A 24,630-nucleotide genomic window follows, 5' to 3' on the forward strand; every position below is an offset into this window, starting at 1 on the left:
AGCAAAATGACAAGGTTTATTAATTTTAGTGCAAGTAATATGCAGGAAGATGATATTTTGCATTGTTATTTAACGTTCCATGTATGATCTCTGCATTTTTTTTTTTCTCTTGTTTTTGTGTTTTATAATGGTTATATCAGCATACAGTACAGAACTATATTAAACATCCTTATTTTATATGCCAGTTTTCCAGACCTCTAACAGTGAATGAGATTTCTTATTCTCTCTTTTTAGGTGCTTCATCTCCTTTCTTTAGGGTTACTAGAAGAGAAGCAGCAGTTACAGAAGTCTCCAGAAGAAGAAGTAACCTTTGATTTTTATCACAAAGCGACAAGTATGTTTCCTTTCCTTTAAATGAGCAGAGTATATTATACTAACTTCATTTTGTAAGAACGAAAATAAACTGGAAGAAGGTATTCAATGATTTTAGTCAGAAAGGATTTACTTTTTGCTACAGAATTAAAGCCTGCTAACTATTTTTTTTTATTTTTTTTTTTTTAATAATCAAGAAACCATGTTTGGTCTAGCTTCCTTTGTTCCCAATTGCCAGGTATGTGAAGAGATGTGCTTCTCTTCCTGGGAAGGAAATGGAAAAGTAATACTGCTGTTAAGTAACTGAAAATGGTTCTTCCTTCACAAGAACATTCTTGTAATGAGAACTAAGAACTCCTTGAAAAACAGCAGTGGATTTTAAGTGAACTGTCTCCATCTTTTGTAATCCTGGGCTGTACAATTACTGATTTTCTTGCAAGTTTAAGTCTTTTACTACAGCAGTGGTAATAGAAGCAAAGTTTAGTGGCTATGAAGTGTGCTTTTTTCTTTTTCTTTATTTTTCCAAATCCCTGCAGAGCACTTCTAATCTGATATTCAAGACTAGTGAGTGGGAGTTGGAATCTATATTTTCTAAATAATCTTCCATTTTATCCACAGTTTCTTCTTCACTATGTAAGAATAAATTTTTTAAAAAATCCATTATCAAGCTAAACATAATTGTCACTTGAGAAATAAAACAGAGATAAGAATTGTGAGGTAAAATCATAGAATTGTTTAGGTTGAAAAAGACCTTTGACATCGAGTCCAACTGTTAACATGGCACGGCTGAGTCCACCACTAAACATGTCCCTAAGCACCACATCTGTGTCTTTTAAATGCCTCCTACATAAATAAATACATAAAGCTTAACTGCCTTTATTTAGTTCTTCAAAAATATTGTGTAAAGAGGTGTCACTGTTTGAAAAACACTCCCATTTCACTTTTTAAGAATTTTTCTTATTGTTGAACAAGAAGTATTGCCATCACACTGAACATATTTCATGTCAACTGTAGGAATACATTAGAAGCAATTACAATTGAGATGTTAGAGATTTCTTTGCTGGCTTTAGTTTTGCATAACCAGAAAAAACAAAGCCCCGTTTGTACATAAATACAAACATAATCAGTATTTTTGGAAGAGAACTCTTATTGAAAAGAGATTGGGGGGAAAAAAAAAAGTTTTAATGTATTTGTCACACTTCTAAAAATATGCAAATTAATTTCAGATGGAAAGTGCTGCAAAAAGATATAATTAAAGAGAATGGTCTCAATTTTAAAGCGTGTGTATTAGAGAATGGCCTAGAACCTTATGCACTGTTACCAAGGTGTGAGGAGATAATTAATTATAATAGTTTTTGTGATAAAAATGAAGTGTATGCTGAGCTCCTTGCAAACTTACATGAGCTATAAGAGCTTTACTGCTTCTGCTTGAAGCAGAAGCCAATTCTGTTTGCATCTGTACTTCTGCTCTTGGAAGTAGCAAAAGTTATTGATCTACAAGGGGGAAAGATTATACAATGTTTAACTGGAATAAACAGATGAAATTAAAACAAATATAACTACACGGTTGTGTTCATGTATGTGTTTTATATAATCAGCAAGATTTTAAGGCATGTCTGTGGTTGTAAATGCATGAAAATGTTGAGGCTTTTTTTACTCTGAAGACCCATGCTTTTTTTTTTGTTCTTTCCTTTGTAAAGGAATGGGAAGCTCAGCCTTGAATGCTGTGAATGTGTTAATGCTTCTGGAAAAATTAAAAAGAGTTCCTCAGTTAGAGGCACAGAAGGACACAGTCAATTGGATACTACAGGTACACAAGGAGATAAGTATGATCTGACTTAGTAGTTTAGAAAGCTTTTATAAAAGATGCTATGATTCCTACAAATAACCCAGTGTTTAGAGCTGCGATTTCTTGAGAAGCTTAATCTGTTAAAACATTTTTTCCCCCTCAGGCAAGATGGTTTCTTGAATATTGCATTAACACTTATGAGTCATTGTACTTGCTATTGCTACTTTCAGTTACTGAGTCAATTTTTGCTTAGATAACTCATTCCAATGATGACATTTTTTATTTTCTAAACTTTATTCCGCGTATTTCTGATGCATAATAACAGCAAGTGATAACCAAAAGTTTATTAATTGGGAACTCGTTTCAGAGACTGCTTGTATTAAGACTTGAGTCATACAGATCTGACTAATGGCCATAGTATATGTTTGATTTCGGGAATTTTTCCATCTAATTCTCTGCTATTACCCAGTCAGAGATGGGAAAAACTTTGAGCCATGACACCTTCTCTAATGTAGAAGGCTGCTGCTGCTTCTTAGCAGAAGTACTACTGTCCTTTTCCATCTGGGCTTCTTGTTTTAGGGGGCTTCTTGGTTTTTAGGTGGCAAATATAGAAGACAGTGCTTTTGCAAAAGAGGGTAAGAATCCTTAATAGGGTTCCAAAACTATCCTCAGCTATTAAAATTGGACTGTCTTGGTACATTAGGGAGGCAGGTTTGAAAGATTTTTTTTTTTGAGAAGTTATTCTAAAATTCGAAGGGCAAAAGTAAAAATGTACTTTAAAAAGTATATTTAACTTTTTAATTATATGTATAGGAAACGTAGAATATTTAATATTATCAAAACTTCAGGATGCTTATTCAAGTAAAAATAGCTGGATAATGTAGTAAATGAAAATTGAAGGCTTACTTTTAACTAATTGGGCAAATGCTGTTCCAGATATATAGGTTTTCACATGATTTTAGTGACTGTTTCTATGGGATGATTCACATCTCACATACTTGAAATAAGCTAGCAGTCTCTGTTCATTCTTCTGATGTACAGATGATTAAGCTGCTTAGTGGTATTAGTGCTAGAATGGAAAATTTTGAAGAATTTTACTTCATACTGAGTAGTGCTCATCACGTTTAGGATACAGACACATCAGTGTTACAGGAGTGCACATATGGTCTCAGATGGTTTTGTTATTTAGGAGTATGGCAGTTGGTTTCATCTGTTTGAAAATCTGAAAATAACATGAAACTAAAGATTAAAAACTTTAATCCTGTCTATACTGTAGTAAAAGCCAAATTGCATTTTATTTTTAACATTTAAGTCTCTGTTCCTAGATGTTTGACACAGTGAAAAGATTGAGAGAAAAATCTAGTTTGACAACAGTAACAGCTACATCAGTCTCAGAAGCTACAAAAAGTGATGAGGTAATAATAAATAAAAGTTCAGTGGAAGCCTTGTATTTGATGTTTTGAATGGCTGTTTTCAAAATGTGACTAAATTTATTGTATTTATTATTATGTAAAGTTATAGTTTAAAAATATTAAATTCTGATATATGCTCCAAGATTAATATTTTAAATAAATTATTTTTATGTTAATCATGTTTCATGGAATTACCAGCAGCGGTTTTGGTTGTACTTTCAAGTTAAGAAATAACTGAGGGGGGTGAAGGAATAATTTATGTTCAATTCTCTACTTATTATCTTTATGATTTGACCGTCTTTTAGATTATATTGGCATTGTGCAATAGTTAGAAATACAAATCCACTTAAAATTATGTCTTGTAATTTTGACCTACCAAGAGGTTAATCTGCTTTACCTTGACTGTAGACATCAGCTGTAGGTGATTACTCTGTTTCTGTATCAGTCTTTACCCCTTCCCTCAAAGTAACTTTTGAAGCCAGAGGTCAAATGACACAGTGAAATGGAGATTTCAAAGATTACTGCGGTCCCGTGAGGTTTTTTGAATTGGCAGTTGAATAGAAAGGAAGAATCCGATGACCCGATGACCCGTTGTTTGGAAAGACCAGCCAGTTTGCTCTTGCACATTCTGTTTGGCAACAGTGTTCTGCCAAAATACCTCTTGACTAGTCATTGCATGCAGAGCTTTAAACTTATCACAGCATATGCTGTCTTTCTTTTTCGAAAGAGGTGTCATATGATATTTGGTGAGGTAAGGAAACAAAATACAGAAGTCACTAAGAAGTAAGACTCCTACAGTTCTGCTACGTGTGGAGGAATTTGTGTTGTTTCATTTCCTCAAAAAGTAATGGTATTGTGAATGGAAGAAATGTGTATAATGTTGAATTTGTGCCTTAAGTACTTGAATGAATTAGGTTCTATATGTTTTAACTAAATCTATCTGTGGTTTTTGAATTCTACATTTTCAAAGCATAGAAATACTTTGTTTATAGTTTTCAAAGACATGACAGATGAGGAAATACTGGAAGAATAGTTTTCCAGTCTACAGTAAAGAAGAATAGGGGAAAATACAATCCTTAGATGTGTAAAATGCTGCCACAATAATGTAGAAACAACCTATCTGCTGTGTTATTCATAGATAGTTGAAGATAAATTTTTCTTGAATTGCTGTAGGGGAGGATACTGAATACTCAGTAGGGGTTTTGCTTGTGAGGAGAATAACAAAACGCTGGAGGAGGCTTGTCATGTTCACCTCATTAACGTTTCTTAAGAACAGACAAAGCACCTAATTAAAATGGATCAGGTGTTATTGATCCTGTCTTTGGGCAGGGGATTGTGCTAGTGACCTTTTGTGGACCTCTCAAAAATCTCTTTCTTCAGACTAGGTTAATTAACCTAGTCAACATTTAAGATTTTAGTTTTACATTTTTCAGATAGCAGTTAACTTTTTAATTGCTAAAGTGTTGTCAGGGAGTTGGATGTCACTGGTTAGAATGCATATAGTTAGGGAAAGATTCTTATTTTTTGATGTGCTCTCTTGGGTGTGATTTCTTTATTCTCTTTTCTTGTAAGACCCAGAGCACCCAGGATAAAGAGAAAGCTGAGAGGAAGAGAAAGGCAGAAGCAGCTAGGTTGCACCGTCAGAAGATAATGGCCCAGATGTCTGCACTGCAAAGGAATTTCATTGAAACCCATAAGCTGCTGTATGAAAACACACTGGAGTCACAGGGGAAAGAAGATGCTATTATGGAGGAAGAAAGGTAAGAGAAAATAGACATCCAGAGTTCTGGTGCGAAGAGTTGTTCACCTGCTGCATAAGTTCATTATGCTACATAAAATTTCTGAAAGTACATTCAAGGGACAGATTGTGTCATCCCAGTTAGCAAATTTGTGTCTCTATTTACTTTTAAATCATCTTCTGTTACAGAATTATGTGTAAACTAGCACGTGTATGCTAATGTAAGAACAGTGGACTCCCTTTATAGAGCAGCAGAAATGATAAATTTAATTTTCTTCAAATGGTGGACATTTATATTGCTTAACATTTGAAAAAGAAAGCTGCTGAGTTGACAAGACTTTAATTTTGGAGGTGACTGTCTACCGTATGTGAAAATTTAAGTATTTAATTTTGAAAGAATCTGAAAGCCAGTATGTCTTAAGGCTAAGCTGCAATTAAGAAAATATACTTCTTATAGCTGAAGTTGCTGATATTTCTTTTTGTTAGTTTTAAAAATCTAATTTCATACTGAAGATGTTAGGTTCAGCTTGGTTTTAATTTTATTCATATGGATTGCTCCTGCTCTAGAGATGCTTCAACAATATCGTATACCTCACAATTTTGGTCTAATTGGGGCCGCACAAAACTAATCAGGAAGATAGAGATATCTGCTGGAAAAATAAAGTACAGATCACTTCTGTGTGCTTTGATCTTTAATAAATCATGTTCTATAAATCATTGTTAAACTCTGGAATAAGGAATATTTAAAAATCCATGGAAGTGTATTGTGTCATAAAGTCTTGAATTAAGGTAGTGGCATTCATTTTTGATATGTTTTCTTCAAGAACAGGAAACAATTTTAGTGTATCTGTAAGATTTAATCTAATCTATATTGAATACAGTTTCCTGAATGTCCTGCTGTCTGAATCCGTTTCATTGGGTTACTCTCTGTTAGCTGGTTTCCACTTCCTCATTTTAAAGAATACTGCATTTTAGTGAGGATTGGGGTGTTTCTTCATTGTTAGGTCATCGTTTAGTTTGGTAAAGGACTTCGATATAAACCCAGAAATACTAGCAGTATATGACATTTTTAGATGCCTGGAAGAATAAACTTGTTTAGGAAAAGCCATCTGATTATTTTATGTCTGTGTCACTTATGGTCTTACAGCACGTCTTTGGCAATTGATTACTCCAAAATTGCTTTGGGTCCCAAACGAGGTCCATCTGTTGCTGAGAAAGAAGTTCTGACCTGTATTCTTTGTCAGGAGGAGCAGGAAGTGAAATTGGAAAGTGCTGCCATGGTATTATCTGCCTGTGTCCAGAAATCAACTGCCTTAACTCAGAATAGGAGCAGAATTCCTGAACTCTCAGGGGGTATGCAATTTTTTTCTTTTTTTATACTACAACCTAGAGTTTATACCCTTTGAGCATAATCTGTATTCAGTCAGATTGCTATGTGGCTTACCTTACTTAGTAAAAAGAAAGTGAAAATTTTTAAGTTGTTGTGAAATCCATGCTTTAAAACTTAAAAAATGAGAAGTGTATGAAGATTTTTATTTGTCCCTGGGAAATCAGAAAATGCTTCAAACTCACAAGAAGATATTATAAATATAGATATTATAATTTTTATATTTTATCTATATTACATTTTTATATATTTTCCAGCAGTCACTCTGGAAAAAAATCCAAGGATGTTAACACTTCCTGTTTATTCAAGTACAGCAGCAAACTTCCCAATATGGAAGAAATATGTGAACATTTATCAGAGGCCAATATGACAGCCTCAGGATGGTTTGACTTTTTTGGTGGTTTGGGGTTTTTTATGTACAGGAGGTAATAAAAACAGCAACATAAAAAAGAAAAGTGTAAGCAAGGATGATATGATATCATCTGATGAATGAAAAAAAATGAGTACAGGAGAAGAATGCAAACAGAAGTGTTAGAGTTGCATAATAGCATGTTGGTAGGAGGAAACAAAAGACCAACCAGAATTTTTTTGGTAACAGTTGATTAAAGATGAGAAGGATTTTAGTCAGTTACTTAAGGGAAAGAAAGAAAATAAATAGAAGAAAAAGGGAAAACTTAAGTACTCACTGACTTTTTTGTTCCCTTTTTGAAAAAGATAATTAATTCAAGATGAGATGCTTGATGGTGGTTAATTTTAACAAGAGAGAAATACAGTCCAGAACAGGATAAGAAAAGTTGAAACAGTATCTAGATAACTTCAGTGTATTCACCTTGTCACTTATTAAAGTAATATTGAAAGGACTATCAGAATAACTGTCTTCAATATACTCTTTAATTATTTTTTAAACTGCATAGAAGTTAGTTAAGATCTCAGAAGGTTGAGAAGGACAAACAAGTATTTGTCTAAAAAACCACCAAAAATACAGAAGTGAAATGAGAAAGTACTAAAAATTTGAATATTCCATCCAGTCTGGATGCCCAGTATGTTAGATGATAGTATTATTATTATTAGTTGATAAGGCAATATAAAAAGTCAAGACAGACAATAAAGCAGTAAATGTCAAAAATGGATTTATCAAGAAAGGAATTTAGTAAGCCACCCTAATTCTTTGGCCAGGATAACTGGTCTTGTGGGTAATGAGAAGGTAAGTTAATTTATTCTCGTGTTTATTAGAATTTTTGACTCTGTCTTGCTTGATACAGAGCCTAGGCAAACATTGTTTAGGTGAAATCACCCCAAGGTGGATAAACATTTTATTATAAAACTACTAGTTTGATTCAAGTACGCTATAATATTAAATAATAATTAAAAGTTAAAAGTGATTTTTTTTCCTGTAAACTGAATTATATTTAACATAGATAAAAATTTAAATAGCTGTTATCTATTATTTATTAATCAATATATATTATCTATATAACTGTCCATATATTATAAAGCTGAGTCTTTTTTTTTTTTTTTTTTTTTTTTTTTCCCAAATCCTACTTATTCAAGCTAACTAATATGTAAGGAATAAGGATGCAGCGTTGAAAGACAATAAAATTGGAGATCTGAGAATGCTCTCAAGATGTTTTCTAGTTTGTTGCCTTTGCAGGGTTAAGATGTTACAGCTTGTACTTCTAATTCCTACTGTTTCCAAATTGTTATGGTTTTTTTTCTTATTTTGTAACAGGGTATTGTTGATTTGTGTTGATTTTGCTGTATGAGCTGACCACTATGTCCCATTTTTTTAATGACACTACTGTCTTAAGAAATAGCTTTAAATTCTGTGTGAGTGCAGTTCATTATTCCTGCGTTAGTTTAGAAGTACACTCTTGAATGTTAACGAATAGAATTCTAAAGCAAAGGGAAGTTCAGCGTTGTTTCTTATTTCTCCAGGGTATTACCCTATTCTCTATCACGCTTGCAAACCTTTACCAAATTGCTTCGCTTAATAACATGTTCTGTGTTTCCTTCTTTGTGTCATTAACAAATACTGAATAGTCCTAGACCCAGCACAGACTCCTACAGAATCCTGTTTGATCCGTTATTCTTTTTAACAGTGAACTACTGATAATGGCAATTTTGAGCCAGCTGTATAGAATTTTTATCTAGACCATGTACTAATTGCATCCTTTTTTTTTTTTCCTCTTCTATGGTACTCTGAAGTACAAATTAAATCCTATGCTCTTGTAGTCAGATACGCTCATAAGGTTTTTGCAGTGACATGTTGGACTATTGAAATAATTGAAAAAAGAGGGGAATGAAGTTCCTATTCCTAAAGCCACTTCTGGATATTATTTATAGCACTTACTCTTTGCTGCATGGTCCTCTGCAGCTCATCAGTTAGAAGCAGGCCTGTAAGAGCTTTTTTTTTTTTTTTTTTTAAGAACTAAATAAGTGGAAAAATGCTTGTTCTCACAGCAAAAGTGCAGACAGTGGCAAATTAGTGTTATACTAAGGTTCACTTTCTTATTTGAGTCTCCATTTGTTTTAGAGCAGCTTCAGCTACTGTCAGATAGAAGTGTATTTTCAATGCAATTTGAGTGATGGGGTTTTTGTGGGTTGTTTTTCTTTTTGCTTTTTCATTTTGTCAAATTTGGCTTTATCTGTTCAAAATAATAAGCAGTCCATCAGATGAGGTTTGGAGGACTGCTGTTGTTCAGTATTATCTAGATATCTTTAAGGGGAAAATGGAATCTCACCTTAGGTGTGTATGCAGCACAAAGACACCATTACATTCTCATAATGTTTTTGCTTTTAAGAATTATGCAAGGTAAGTAAAAGATAGACTTGACTTTGTTATTTAGGAGTGCCACTCGTGTCAGTGGTTTGAAAATACAGGGGTTTAGTTAGAGAAATGCCTAATCTTTCTTGGCCTTAGTAGTTTCATTTTCTTTCATTTAAGAATAAAATAATGAATACATTAAAAACTTCAGTGATAGAGAATCCAACCACAGAGCTATTCCAATGATGAACGCTTTTCTTTTTCCTTTAAGCAATTTACTATTGCTTTTGGATTTTGTCTTTTTCTTCACAATTAGTGGAAAGTCTTCAGTAGTTTAAGTTGGCTCTGTCTTGTGATTACTTTGCTGGAGTATTGATCTGGGAAAGCTATCCAAATGGGATTTTTGTGTGACTGTGAACTGTGGGAAAATAAAAGCTGAAGGCTTGTGTTCTGTGTATACTATTGTTCATTTCTGTTCATACTGATGGGGATTTATGTTGTTGTTCTTCAAATAATTTATTTCTGCTGTGTCTTTCCAGATACTGTAGATCCTCTTTTCATGCACCCTGACTTACCTTGTGGGACACACACAGGAAGCTGTGGTCATGTGATGCATGCAGCCTGCTGGCAGAAGTAAGGATGTGTCTTTGCAGCCTTTTTTTATTTTTATTAATCTATTTTTAAAAACATAAGTGCCCACTGAAAACACAGTACAGTAAGTGGATATTTAATTTAGGTGTCAAAACTATTTGTATTCATCTAATAATTAACTATGGCACGAACGAAGTTCTGACCTGATGAAGAAAATCATCATCAAAAGTTTTTAGTGCTTTCTGTGACCCAAAAAAAGAATATCTAAGGAGTTACTAATTTATGCAGATAAAACCAAGGGGGTAAAACTGGTCATGAATAAGAAACCGTATATAGTAGGTTTATTTGTAGCAATCCAGTGAGAACCAGTATGATTCTTCCAGGTGAGCATTCTGTAGCAACAGTATTTTGAAAGTCTTTCACTAGGTCAGTATTTAAAGGATTCCAGTGAGTCTTTAGATGAGATCTGGCATTTAGAATAGAATGTGAATGGTTAAAACTACCAGTGTTTCTTCCCCACCCTTTCCCTGTCAGTGAACAGACTCTTGATAAGAAGTAAGAGAAAACAATTGATAGTGTTTAAAAACTTTTCTAGATTTCTATTGTTTGGGGGATCTCACAGTTTAGAGCAAATGTGTTGGATTGGAATGTGACTTCAAATATTAAGAGACCAAATTACTTAATTTGCAGAATATAGTCATCCTGCTTGCAGTTACATTTGTAGGATTACAGAGAGCAAAGCTAATGTTCTCTGCATTTGACTCCACATAGGTCTGGGAAGACTAAACAAGATAAACAGCTTGAAATAATAATAGAAATAATCCCACTGCAGTATTATCAACAGATAAAAAGAGTTGGGTTATGCAATTGCAAGCTACTTTGTATTGTTTTATGATATAAACAATCTCTTGAGATTTGTTTGTACTTATGCCATTTTACTTGAAAAAATCTGGCTAAACTTCTACTGCTTATCATTTACTTTTCTATATGCATATATATATTAGATTTTTTTTTACAATAAAAAACCAGCACAGAATAAATAGGTGCACACACTTAAAATGATACAGAAGTATGTTCCTTGAGTATAATACATCTGCTCTTGGCAGATCCATCTACATCTGCGTAGATCTAAGTAGTGCAACATTGGAGCTCAGTTCCCTTGCTCTTTTTAAGAAAAGATGACTTGCTGTATGGGTAAATGGGATTAAAATGGACAACAGGCTCTTCTCGTACAGGATGGCACAGAAGGTTTGAGTATAGTCTTTTATTTATTACATAACAGACATTCTAACTTACTAATATTCCTCCAGATGATGCCTGCCACATCTTTTTAGAGTATCTGTGCAGCCAAAAAATACTGCAAAATACTCTCTAAAACGGTACGAGTTCAAATGAATGGAATATCTTTGTAGTTGCTACATATGAGGGAGAGAAGTTGCTTGCAAAAAGTAGTTGTTTGAAAACTAATCAAGGAAAATAAATGTGCTTTTGTTGATTGTAACAGAATACTTTCCTAAATATTCTGTAACCTTTAGAACTTTTGCAGATGCCCCCACATGCACACTTTCTCATATTACATAAAGGAGATTTTATTTTTTCTCTTAAAATGTATGATTTAAAGAAAAAAAAATAGTTATTACCTTAGTGAGGAAGTTAGATAACTTCATATGTGTGTTTAAGATGCTATGTACTCAGTCTGAACATTAGTACTGAATTTAGTCGTTTTGTATTATATTGTAATATTGTAATATAAATTATGCTCTCTTCCTGTTAAAATAAGGCTGCAGTTTCATTGTCAAGTCATGAGGGTCAGTCATTGCCATGAATACCTGATTATTCATTCATGAAATGTTACTGGTAGTTTTTCCTAAAATTAAATGAAAATATGTACAATCCCTGTTTCAAACTTACTGTAATGAGTTGCATATGAGAGATATTAGATGTTCCAATGTTTCAGTGTGTTGAAGATGTCGTGAGAGAAGAGTAGAAGATTTAAGAACTGCTTGTCTGTAAAAATGTGAAAAGGATCTTAAAAGCAAGGAAAAGTTGCCGTCATTTTTGCATGAGTTGTATACCATGCACTTTTGCATGAGTTCATCTATGTGCTCAAAGGTTTTATTTTATTTCATGTGCTTGGATGTGGAGAGAGTTATAAATCAAAGGAAAAGACTTGTTTATTGGCTTGAATTTGTTAGATAATAACACTTTTAATTACTTGAACATTTGTTTTCATGTCACATTTGAGTCATTCCACTTTCTAGTAATTTCCTTTTCAATGTTGTAGGTACTTTGAAGCCATGCAGCTGAACTTTCGACAACGTCTGCATGTTGAACAGATATTTGACTTAGAGAATGGAGAGTATCTTTGTCCACTTTGCAAATCTCTGTGCAATACTGTGATTCCTATTGTTCCATTGCAGGCTCAAAAAATAAACAGGTAAATCACCAGATTCCATAACCTTTAATTAAAAAAACCCCCAACCAACCAAAAAAAAAAACCTCAACCAAAAATTACTTTGGGGCTGGTTGGCTTTTCAAATTTTTTTGAGGGAAAACTTGAGATGACCTTCCTAATCTGCATTAAAGACTGCATATCTCCTTATTGACTCTTCAGCCAAATATACTGCTTTTGGCAGTCAATTTTTAATTTTTTTAAAAAAAGCATTTTTGGATTGGCTATTTTTTGGTGGTGATGTGAAATGAGAAAGTACCTAGATGTAGTATTTAGCCTAACATTTCATTTTGTACTGTTTGCTCAAAATTTACAAAACCAGCAGAATGGTACAAGTACTGAGGTAATGTGTTTTGATCTAAATGTGTTCTGTTTTTAAAGATAAGGTGATTCTTTGAGTGTTAAAGTAAAACTTACTTTCTGTTTCTGTTTTCAGTGAGGATGCAGAGGCAGTAGCTCAAATTCTCTCCCTGGCTAGGTGGCTGGAGATTATCATAGTCAGGATATCAGGCTACAGTGTGAAAAATGCTAAAGGTTTGTTACCTTAATTTTGAAGCTGTTCTCTGGGATATCTAATATACCAGCACATGTTTTAACTAATAGCAACAAAAAATTTCAAATAAAGAATACATTTTACTATAAAGCATGACAGTATCAAATAAAGCTGGAGGACACTTCCAGAGCTGATGTCTTGATTTCACAGTGCCCTCACCAATTCCCTGGTTTCTGTGAAATTCTTTCCATCTTCCCTGTAGAAAGAAATTATGGATGCTTGGGCAGGATAGACATCAGCTAACACTGAGGATTAATTACACTTTTGTATTGACTGTGATGTAGTAAAAAGCAGAAAAATGAAATTAGAAGGGCCAAACTAAAAACATGTATGAATGTTTAGAAAACAATTTCCTTGCATTCTTATAATGCAGGAAAGTTCTTTTTCACTACCAACAAAGCACTACTTCTAATCCTCATGTTTCTGGGAATAGAAGAAAATGTTACTTAAGGAAGAGGGTTAGAAGACAGTCTGGCTGGTGAGGTCTGTTTACAATTATTTTCAAAAAGTTTAAAATAAAAAGATGTCTCACTTCTGTTAGACCATAAAAACTGTAACAACTTCTTTGTTTTTTAATGTGGATCTAACTTTTTTCTGGAAGGAGAGAAACAAAATCTTCCAACTTTCACCAACAAGGGAATGGGGAACTCTACTTTGGAATTCCATTCCATCCTTAGCTTTGGAGTTCAGTCCTCGTAAGTATTACTGGAAGTGCTCTTTACATTAGGTTAATTAGCTAAAACAACCTAGGTATACTTCAGGATTTTTATTGAAGGAAAGGCATATGATTTGTTTGGTCTGAATATGGGCTTGCTTATACTTCTCCTTAAGCATTCACTGAATGTCGGATCTCAGCAGAGCTAGATGGACCTCTTGGTCAAAACCTCTTGTTTTTGCCTAGGCACTTTTCTGTGTATAACTGCATTTGCATAAGCTAACTCAGTGTCAGTTGAAAGGAGCTTAAATGCTAAAAAATGTAAAACACATTTGAAATGTCTTTCTATTTTTAGTGCCTTATGAGATGGGGATATGTTTTTACTCCCAACACTTTAATTACACTTGCTTACTTGCATTTATTTTTTTGTTGTATTTTACTTCGATTTAAATGCTTGCATTTTTTGAATGCAAATTATAATACAGTGTACAGAAATAGACTCCTTCCAACCTGACAGCTCTTAATCTCTCGATTTGTAGAACCTGTTATGTTGAGGTACTTCTTCACTAATGGAAACTAGTATTTCTTTTCTCTTCTAGACAGAGAACCTTTGTGTTCAAGAATTCTTTCATAAATAACTTAGACTTTAGTGATTGGTTGACTGCTAATTAATGAGCACTATTAATAATTCAGACTGAAATTATCTTGTCTTGCTTTTGCAGCGCCAAATACTCAAGCAGTATCAGGGAGATGCTTATTCTCTTTGCCACCACCATTTATAGAGTTGGGCTAAAAGTTGCTCCAAATGAAGCTGATTACCGGATTCCTATGATGACCTGGAGCACATGTGCTTTTACCATCCAGTGTATAGGTAAAACATAATTTGGGTTTATTCCTTCTCATGACTTGCAAATCTTAGTTGTTTGACTGTATAATTTTATACAACCTGATTGTATAAATAATAGTAATAGCTCTACATAAATAAGAGTAATATGTAATAGTATAACAATGTATATTATATGTAATTACATATATAATAATAGAATGATAATCTGTAATCCAATATAAATAACAGAATATTTTTGTTAGATGGTAGTTTATAAAATAAGGTATGGAATGCCAGCATTGAGTTTAATCTGGGAGAGGAGGGAATGATCATGTTTCACATTACTAATTGTAACATAAAGCATGTTCAGTGAATATCTACAGGCTGCCAAAGATCCCTGACCTGCAGGCATCTCCTGCACAGCTAAATATCTAACAGCTATGAAATAGTACTTCCTCTCTCATTATTTCATTTTGTCTTTATTCTCAAAGAATTCTCATGGAATTTGTAGAAGAAATATGGTCTTTTGTATTCTGAGGTTGCTAAGTGGATACCTTGTAGAAAAAAAAAACGAAAACCCAAACATTCTCTGGCATTAATCTCATTTTGAAGGCAAAATAATTAACATAAAAATGACTGCATTTTGGGGGATAATTACCTGCTTACCAGTCAGTCTCATTTCATTTCTGTACTATATACACAAAGAAGTTTTTCTAATAAACATGAAGCTGTAGATAAATCTGTAGTGGCTTACAGGCAGGGAGAGAGGCAAGAAGTAAATCTGAAGTGCATGCTGAAAAAATTGAGGATGTAATTGTACATCTCCATAAATATGATTTGCCAATTATGCCTTTTTTTTCTTGATGAAGCTGTTGAGGTACAAGCATAGTCTGCCTTAAATCTATAGTGGACTTCACCCAACTGGAGTATTAAGAGTTCAAAAGGTTTTTAGGAGGGTTGAGAATATTCTGATAAGTTAGGAATAGTCATGAAAACTGTGTTGGATTTCACCAGAAATGGGTCAGGAGAGAACTGGAAGCCACACAGGTCTATTGCAGTATGTACTTAATGCTGTGCATATTGTTTTCATTTGATATTTAAAAAAAGACTGTGGTGGCTGTCAGGGATGACTTTGCCAGCAAGCGTGCAATAATTGTTACCACAGATGCGATATTGAAGGCATATGTCGGAAGTAGAAAATTCAGATGCCTTACGAGGCCAAGATTATAAAACCAGAGGGACCACTGTGACCGTCTGACCTATCCTAGACCACATCACTTCCTTGGATTCATTTTTGTTCACAAATAGATCAGGCTTCCACGAAGTTGTAAAGCAAAACTGTCTACATAGCTTCTAGTATGCTGGTTTTGAATCTGGTCATACAGTGCATTCTTAAAACCATTTAATGGGCATGTAGCCAAGCTGCCCGGACAAGCAACCTTAGTTGCCTGTATTAGTGGAGTCTCTAGAGGATGTTCAAAGTGTCATTGACCCAAGGGATGTGAATTGTTTTTATTGCCTAAAGTCAGACAATTTAAAATACAAATCTGTTTTTTCCTGTGTTTTCTCTGCAGCTCCACATGTTTTGTGGAAGTGTTAAATTAAAATATTTCCATTTTTCATTAGAGATGGTTAAAAAATAAAACCCCAAACACAGAACCAAAAAACACCCAACAAAACCAAGAAAAATTCCAAGATTTTGAAGTGTACTGATTAATATCCAAAAAGTAACTAAAGCACAAAAAACAGTTGAATTGATACCTTTTTGCTCCATTAATTTGATTTCATACTTTTAATGGGCTTATTTTCTCTTTTATTATCCCTTCAGAACCAATGCTCTAAGGGAGGGAAGCTGAATTGTATTCCAAGTTGTAAATTTTATTTTCAAAATATTTTTGTTAAACTACAGTCAAACGCAGTAGTACAAATCTGAGGGTAAGATGGCTGTATAGCATCCCTGTAAACACACCTTGATGGCTTTGAGTATTGTAGAAGTGTCACTGAAAATGCAACTAAATCTGTAGAATATCTTGGCATTCATGTGAAACAGTGTTCCTTTAAATCCCAATTTAGGAAGATCTGAAAACCAAATGTTTTTAAAAAGCTTGTTTCAACCATTTATCTGGAAACACTTAGTACCATTTAAGAGAATTCTCTTGGAAAAATGTATCTTATCAGAACAAAATTGAATTTTAAAAAGAAGTACTTATACTAAGAATAAATTAATCTTGGACTAAGTGCATTCTAACAGAAATGTTATGGTAGTTCCTGTAGAACGAAGCAACTTGATTTTTTTCTGTGTTTAATTTTAAGAAAACCTCTTGGAAACAGAGGGAAAGCCTTTATTTGGATCTCTACAAAATAGACAGGTATGGGCAAGTAAGATATGCAATACATTTTAAACAAAGTTTGTATATACAATACACACACATATATGAAAAACTGTTGAAACTTCTAACATCAAGATCATTTTCTGTTGAGGGATAGCTCTCAAACTGTTTAAGTTGATAATTTAAAGAGTGTTTTGGAAGAATAATTTTTCTACTTATACATGGAGGTTCATACTAAATTCTCTTATCAATGTCTTTTCTGTTTGTAGAAGTAGAAATGTTTTTAGAGCTTTTTCACTATTACATCTTCTCTTTTATCCTGTCCAACCATTTTCTCTTGCGCTCTAGCACAGTGGCCTTAAAGCATTAGTGCAGTTTGCAGCTGCTCAGAGAACAACATCACCACAGGTCCTGATTCAGAAACATCTGATTCGTCTTCTAGGAGGTATTGTGTTCATTTTCTTTACTTCTTTTGTTTGCAGAAGTTCCTACTGTAAAATGCACACACAATACAGTGCAGAAGCAAAGGTTAGACTGCTGGCAACAGTGCTTTCAGTTTCTCTAATGTTGTCTGAGATCATGGAGTACTGCTTGAATTTAAGTAATCAACAACTCTGTTACCCCAGCCCTGCACCATTGAAGTCCACAAAAAATCCTCTATCCCAGATTACCTAGGCCTGGAGATACATCTGGCATATATACAGATAGTTAACAATCTGTTTCTGTCAGTGTTCAAAATTACTCAAATTCTGTGCTAAACAAGTGGATAAAGTCACAAACCAGATATTCCTCTCTCTTAATTGTGAGACGATACTTTTAGTACTTTCAAAAGGCTGCTTGCAGCCTATTTAAGGTATTTTGGTCTCAGGGAGAGCTAGTTTAAGCCACATAGCTACCTTCCATGTTTCTTACTGATTAGGTTAACATGGTGGCTTTTGTGAATCCCACTCTGGCTTGCCTTCTATTTGATAGAATTTTTAGGTATAGTACAGGCTTTTGTATTGGGCCAAGTTGTGAGGCATCTAGCTTTGCAGTGCCTAAGTACATTTGTGGACTCCACCCTTAACAATGTATGTGCTTTATAGAGCTGGAGAAATAAATCAAAGATTTTTATCTCAGAAATTTGAAGATATAGTCATTAAAATTATGAGCTGGTTGGACATGTGGAAGTAGCTAAACAGATGCACAATTAAGTAGTGGTAAACAGTTAAATGTATACTTCTTTAGTTCAGAGACTTGGGCTTTTTTTTTTTTTTATGCAAACACAGAAATGATAGAGACTTTAAAATCAGATTCTGATACTGAAGTTCAACCCAAACGAGGAGCATACATACCAAACGCATAATTGATATCTTTACGTTGTAGTTCTTCTACCAAACTTTAAAGTGGAGGACACTCCATCCCTCTTAGAAGTAGATATGTTCCACGTTTTGGTAAGCAGGTTCATTTTATTCTTCATATTAATACTTCTTTTTTGAGCATGGATTTTTGTGTATTTCACCCTGTAGATAGTCCTGCATTATCTGTTCACTTGCATGTGTCACATGATTATACATGAGCACTTCATTCAAGCAAGTGATTACATATGGCTGCTACGCACAAGTGTTTACTTTTAGTTCTATTGTTCTTCTAGCTTTCAAGTCATTGCTGTCGCACCCTTATTAAATTTTATGCTTGCAATCTCATTCATCTTTTTACTGCTATCAAACCTCAGAAAAAACCTGAGAAATGCACCCACTCAACTTGTTTCCCTCACTTTCACTTTGTCTCAATAGGCCTTTCATACCTTTGGATTCCTTCATGTTCACTTTCATTACCTTCTCTAGTCTTCTTAGCCTCTTCTTTCTGTTCTTAATATGAATCTGTATTATATTTTCTTCTACTGTTAAAAAAAACCCCAGAAAACGACACAACAAAAAAGCCAACACATCCCAAACAAACAAAAAAACCAAACTTGCCAAAGTAAAACCTGTTTTTCCCTGGTTGCCTTTCTTACTAACGCTTGATCTTGCGTCTCTCTTTTTTTTTTTTTTTTCAATGTGCTTTGTCTTATGCCAAAAACCAGAAATTAAGCTTTCTAGGAGCTGGACAGGCTTTCTTGGTGTATCGTGTATCTCTAAACTGGCATTTACAGTAAAACTGTATCAGTTTCCTATGTGCTAGAGAGGCACAAATGGTTAATATTTTCCAATGAGTTTTTGCTACACTTTGTGAACTAAAACTAGCAAGATAAATGAATACAATTAAATTGACTACAGAGATGTATTATAGTGAGAATAGATTTTCTATTACCCATGTAGTTATTACCAAATTTCTGTTACTTTAATATTTGCTCCTTCCCTTTCACTGTAGGTGGGAATTGTGTTATCCTTTCCATCTTTATACTGGGAGGATGCTGTAGACTTGCAACCTTCATCAATTAGTTCAGCCTATAACCACCTCTACCTCTTTCATCTGACAACACTGGCACACATAACACAAATCGTCGTCTCTTCAGCAACAGGTAGAGGTGTATTTGGGTTGGATTATTCTGGCATGTTACCAATTCCTTAAAAATAATGAATGGACACTATTAGTGTCTTCCAGGTATAAACTTCCTTTTAATAAATAACACTTAGTGTTAGGTAGCAATAACCGTTTTCTGGTAAAATATAAATAGCACTACATCATTTCCAGAGCATTTTATTATGTCACTTCTGTGTGCTTAGCCTAAGAAAACAGAATAGTTATTGATATATCAGTACTTGCTCAAGTCAGTCATTCCAGAGTGATAACTTCCCATCCTCACTCCTTGAATAATAAGAAAAGCTCTGCCCAGCAGCAGCACTCTGAGCTGTACAGTGGCAGTTATTATGGATTTGAGAAATAAACTTTTCTTTACCTTTCAACCTAGTAAATACCCAGAGCCAAAATACAGAATCCTATAAACTACTAGGAGAGAATTTAACTTTTCCCTATTTCATACTACTGTTAAAAACTCTTGGTAACCTACAGGCTTCCTAGCTACTACTTTCTTTTTTCTTCAGCATGATGGGAATTAAAACCAGAAATGATTCCTGTAGCTTAATCTGTGTAGGACAGTAACTTCCAAAGTTGAAGGGAAGGAAGCAGTTTTTAAGTGAGGCTGAGCAATGAGGCAGTTATTCTGATTCCTCTTTATAGCATGCAGTTTTAGGAGAACATTTGTTAGCTTAAAACCAGCAAAAAAAGAATTAAGCAAACTAAAGTGGAAATACTTCTCAAATGCAATTAAAAAGAAAAAAGAGCTAAGTATATGTAAAAGAATAGAATTGTGTCACAAATGAAGTGCATTTACAGTGGCATTCATCTTTTTGTATGTAGAATCCCCTACTGCTAGATCATCTGACAACAGTGAGGAGGCACGTTCTGCACAGTCTTTTTGTAGAGAGCTTTGCCAGTATGCCAGCGGGTAAGTAGCAGTTCAGTTACAGCATTGTGTTTTCCTAGAAAGATGGCATTCCACAGGGACTGACCCGAACAACATGGAAAACAGGAGAAAAATTGTCCATTTTGTTTGGGAAGTTAGCACGATGCCTCATGCTTCCTTTGCATACTCCTGAGCACTTGAAAAAAGGAAACTGGTGACAGGAACACTTTTAGTTAAAATAGCTACTTTTGTGGCAACAGAGTAAATTCTTAGTCTAAGGATGAAAAAGATACCTATATCCATTCTGGAGAGAAATAAAACCAGTAACTACAGTAGTGATTTTTTTATTTGCCTTGATTTTGTTTGGGTTTTTTCTTTTTCTGGAAGCCAGAAGGAAATGGTTCTGTTACAAAAGGGGGAGAAATAAATAAGCAACTGTGTTTAGCTTTATATTTGAGTGCTAGTGCCCATCTTTTCAGACTTTTTTTGATAGCTATAGCTACAGACTCTTTAATATCTGTGATTGAAATAAACTAGAAAATATTGCTTTGATTTATCTTCACTAAGGCTAATTGCAAAGATATGTTTCTCAAGGATTGACAATGCTACCCACTTGTCTAAAAGTTTTACATCTGAATTTCTAAATATTTAAATTTTGGGATTTAAATAATTAAACTAATTTTTGAGGCATTAACTTAGGATTGTAGGTGCTGTGTATTTTCGAGAATCAGGTCACCATACTGAGATGCCTAGGTACAGAATTAAAAGCCAAAGTTCAGGCAACACAGCTCTGAAACTTTGTGTTTTAATTTCTATGTATGCATAGTCATTTTCTAACTCTGACCTATCTGTGCTTAAGCTTCACAATCTGCAAAATAATTTTGTAATGGTCTGTGATGTTATAATACAGCTTTACAGGTTGTTCCTTAGCAGGTCCTGGTCAACATCTGTGTGAACACTCTGTTCACATAAATATGAATTTAACTAAGTTTAAAATTTTTAGAAAACAAGGACACTGTTAGTAAGTTAAATTTACTATGAAATTTAGCATAAATGCTCATATTGCAAAAACTACAAGAGTAAGTACTGAGATGAGTATCACTCCCAGTATTTTTTGTAAAAAATGGGATTAGTATAGCTTTCTTTTAAACAATCTGAGTGTTACTGTTGTGACTTTCATAATGAAGTATGACACACTAATTTTTTACTTGTTGATTTTGTTGTTCCTGAAGAGCCCTTGTGTTTGTCTGTTAGGGTTTTTTTTTCCTCATTTTTGAATTGCATATAAAGCACAAACTAAATGTAAAACTTGCACCATTTCAAAAAATTGCTGGCTTTTGGTAATAAAAAAGTATAAGAATCAGTTGGTCTATGTGTGATGCTGTATTGAGTGGTTTAAATCAGGTTATCTTGCGTTACTTAGAGGTGGACAGACAGCTATGTATTGGCTATTTAGTTTTCATAATTCTGGAAAATATAAGTTGAGATAATTTGAAGGCTTAATGTTAAGTGTTGTATGTAAGCTCAGGACTCATTCCTTAGGCAAAGGGGAAGTTGGAAGTTAGGTGCTGGTGGCTGTGTTTCACAGAATTTGGGATACATCAGTGTTGCTTTGACACAGCTGCCATTCTACCAATGTGTGCCATTCTAGACAAAATGTGAAAGTGTTACAAGGATTTGCACTGTGAACTACTGCAGCTATTTCTCATTTGTGTATTACAGTTGCTTTAGTCAGGATATTCCAGGCTGGCATGTGTGGGATTGTGTTAAAAAAGGCATCATGCCTTACCTTCGTTGTGCTGCTTTATTTTTTCATTATTTGCTGGGAGTTTCTCCACCTGATGAACTACTACAAGGTAAATATAAGAAAGCAAATGTATCTATATATTGACTTTGTTTACTGTTTCTTGGAAGAATGGAACTTTTAAACATTCACAATAATTTAACAATAATTTAACATTAGAGTAAGGTTTTGAAAGAAAAAGAAGTGCTAATTGGTTTAGAAGGGGCAGATGAGAAGCTGAGTTGTCTCAGCCTTCTTTGCAAGGAAGAGTTACTGCTGAGTATGTGCAAATATGTGAATTATCGATGATGCACTGATAATATTGTGGATAAAAAGATTTTGTGATTTAAGGACAGTTCTAGGGGCTTAGATTACATCACCTGAGAAATAGGGAGTATATTTAAATCATAATATATATAGAATCATAGAATAGTTGGGTTGGAAGGAACCTTAAAGATCATCTAGTCATAACCCCCTCCACGGGCAGGGACACCTTCCACTAGCCCAGGGTGCTCAAAGCCCCGTCCAACCTGGCCTTGAACACTGCCAGGGAGGGGGCAGCCACAGCTGCTCTGGGCAACCTCTGCCAGTGTCCCACCACCTTCAGAGTAAAGAATTTCTTCCTTGTATCTAATCTAAATCTTTCTGTTTAAACTGCTACCCCTCATCCTATCCTTACACCCCCTGATCAAGAGTCCCTCCCCACCTTTCCTGTACTCCTTTAAGCACTGGGAGGCCACTATAAGTTTTCCCAGGAACCTTCTCTTCTCCAGCTGAACACCCCCAACTCTCTCAGCCTGTCCTCACAGGGAGGTGCTCCAGCCCCTGATCATCTTTGTGGCCTCCCCTGGACTCGCTTGAGCAGGTCCGTGTCCTCCTTATGTTGGACACAGCACTGCAGGGCGGGGGGAGTGTGTCTCATGAGAGCAGAGGAGGAGAATCCTTTCCCTCAACCTGCTGGCCACACTGCTCTTGATGCAGCCCAGGACATAGTTGGCTTTCTAGGCTGAGAGTGCAAATTGCTGGCTCACAGTCAGTTTTCCATCTGCTAATACCTCCAAGTCCTCCTCCCCAGGGCTGCTTTCAATCCACTCCTCCTCTAGCCTGTGTTTGTGCTTGGGATTGCCCCGACCCATGTGCAGGACCTGCACTTGGCCTTGTTGAACTTAATGAGGTTCACATGGGCCCACCTCTCCAGCCTGCCCAGGTCCCTCTGGATGGCCCATCCCTTCCCTCCAGGGTGTTGACCGTACCACACAGCTCGGTGTTGTCAGCAAACTTGCTGAGGGTGCACTCGATCCCACTGTCTATGTCACCAAAGGTGTGTTAAACACCACAGGTCCCAACACCAACCCTTGAGGAACACCACTTGTTACTGCTCTCCTCTTGGACACTGAGCCACTGACAGCAGCTCTTTGAGTGTGACCACCCAACCAATTCTTTATCCACAGCCTGGTCCATCTGTCAAACCCGTCTCTCCAATTTAGAGACAAGGATGTTATGGGACAGTGTCAAAAGTTTTGCAAAAGTCCAAGTAGATGTTGTCAGTTGCTCTTCCCTTATCCACCAGCACTGTAAACCCATCATAGAAGACGACCAAATTTATCAGGCACATCAGGCACAATTTGCCCTTAGTGAAGCCATGTTGGCTGTCACCAGTCACCTCCTTATTTTCCATGTGCTCAAGCCTAGTCTCCAGGAGGATCCACTTCATGATCTTGCCAGGCACAGAGGTGAGACTGGCCTGTAGGTCCCTGGGTCTTCCTTTTTTCCCCTTTTTAAAAATGGGGGTTATGTTTCCCCTTTTCCAGTCAGTGGGAACTTCTCAAATATGATGGATAGTGACTTAGCCACTTCATCTGCCAGTTCCTTTGGGACCTGTGGATGCATCTCATCAGGTCCTATGGACTTGGGTGACCTTGAACCTGATCTTATTCTACACTGGCCTTTGCCTTCTGCATCTTGGGTGGTGTGGCTGGAGCCCTTGCAGGTGAAGACTAAGGCAAAAAATTCATTGAGTACCTCAGACTTCTCTGTGTACTGGGTAACCAGGTCAAAACCAAACAAAAACCAAACAAACCTTTTTGTGCAGTTGCTAATGTTGATAAATGTTAAATACGTAGGGATTCAGCAAAATAGAGCCAAGTAGAAATAAAGCACATTATAAAACTTAAACCTCTTTCTTAAAGGATCCTAATGCATTACAGAATCTAATCCCCCCCAAAAATTTTTGTCTTCAGTCAAAACACAGTGAAACACAGAATCATCAACTATTTGAAAAGGAGAACCAAAATTGCTCTGAACAAGTGAGGCAAAGTATAGCATCTTAAATTGATTTATATAAAACCGTGAATTAAGTTTGAATTTGATTAGGATATACAAGCTGAGATCTCTGCATTTTGGGATATGCTGTTGTCCTTAACATTAGTCTGGAACTTTGATCCTATAGGGAGTAGTCTTCCTGGTGAATCAGCAATGTGATTTTCTGTAGCAGAGCCGATAGATGACTACCCAGCAAACTACTAAATTAGTCCAACTTTATGTAATGTGTTAGCACTGACTTTATCGTAGCAAAACTTGTTGTCATTGCAAGCCAAAAGGATAGTGAAATCCTAAAATGTGGTAAGTACAGAAATCTGCTGCACTAACA

General features: G+C 35.2%; 1 protein-coding gene across 1 annotated transcript in view; it reads left to right on the top strand.

Moving 5' to 3' along the window:
• Positions 1-24,630, top strand: part of UBR1 (ubiquitin protein ligase E3 component n-recognin 1) — a 60,110-nt gene that overhangs the window by 30,771 nt on the left and 4,709 nt on the right. The window contains exons 25-40 of the mRNA XM_026849046.1: positions 235-334; positions 2,013-2,122; positions 3,427-3,516; positions 5,086-5,273; positions 6,399-6,604; positions 9,942-10,035; positions 12,278-12,430; positions 12,882-12,979; positions 13,600-13,693; positions 14,376-14,524; positions 16,793-16,848; positions 17,158-17,254; positions 18,175-18,242; positions 19,162-19,312; positions 20,152-20,239; positions 21,920-22,053. Coding sequence (XP_026704847.1) covers positions 235-334; positions 2,013-2,122; positions 3,427-3,516; positions 5,086-5,273; positions 6,399-6,604; positions 9,942-10,035; positions 12,278-12,430; positions 12,882-12,979; positions 13,600-13,693; positions 14,376-14,524; positions 16,793-16,848; positions 17,158-17,254; positions 18,175-18,242; positions 19,162-19,312; positions 20,152-20,239; positions 21,920-22,053 — 1,876 coding nt within the window. The remainder of the gene's footprint in view (positions 1-234; positions 335-2,012; positions 2,123-3,426; positions 3,517-5,085; positions 5,274-6,398; positions 6,605-9,941; positions 10,036-12,277; positions 12,431-12,881; positions 12,980-13,599; positions 13,694-14,375; positions 14,525-16,792; positions 16,849-17,157; positions 17,255-18,174; positions 18,243-19,161; positions 19,313-20,151; positions 20,240-21,919; positions 22,054-24,630) is intronic.

Source organism: Athene cunicularia, assembly GCF_003259725.1.
Source record: "Athene cunicularia isolate RWA chromosome 5 unlocalized genomic scaffold, athCun1 chr5_part1, whole genome shotgun sequence".
Taxonomy (NCBI): domain Eukaryota; kingdom Metazoa; phylum Chordata; class Aves; order Strigiformes; family Strigidae; genus Athene; species Athene cunicularia.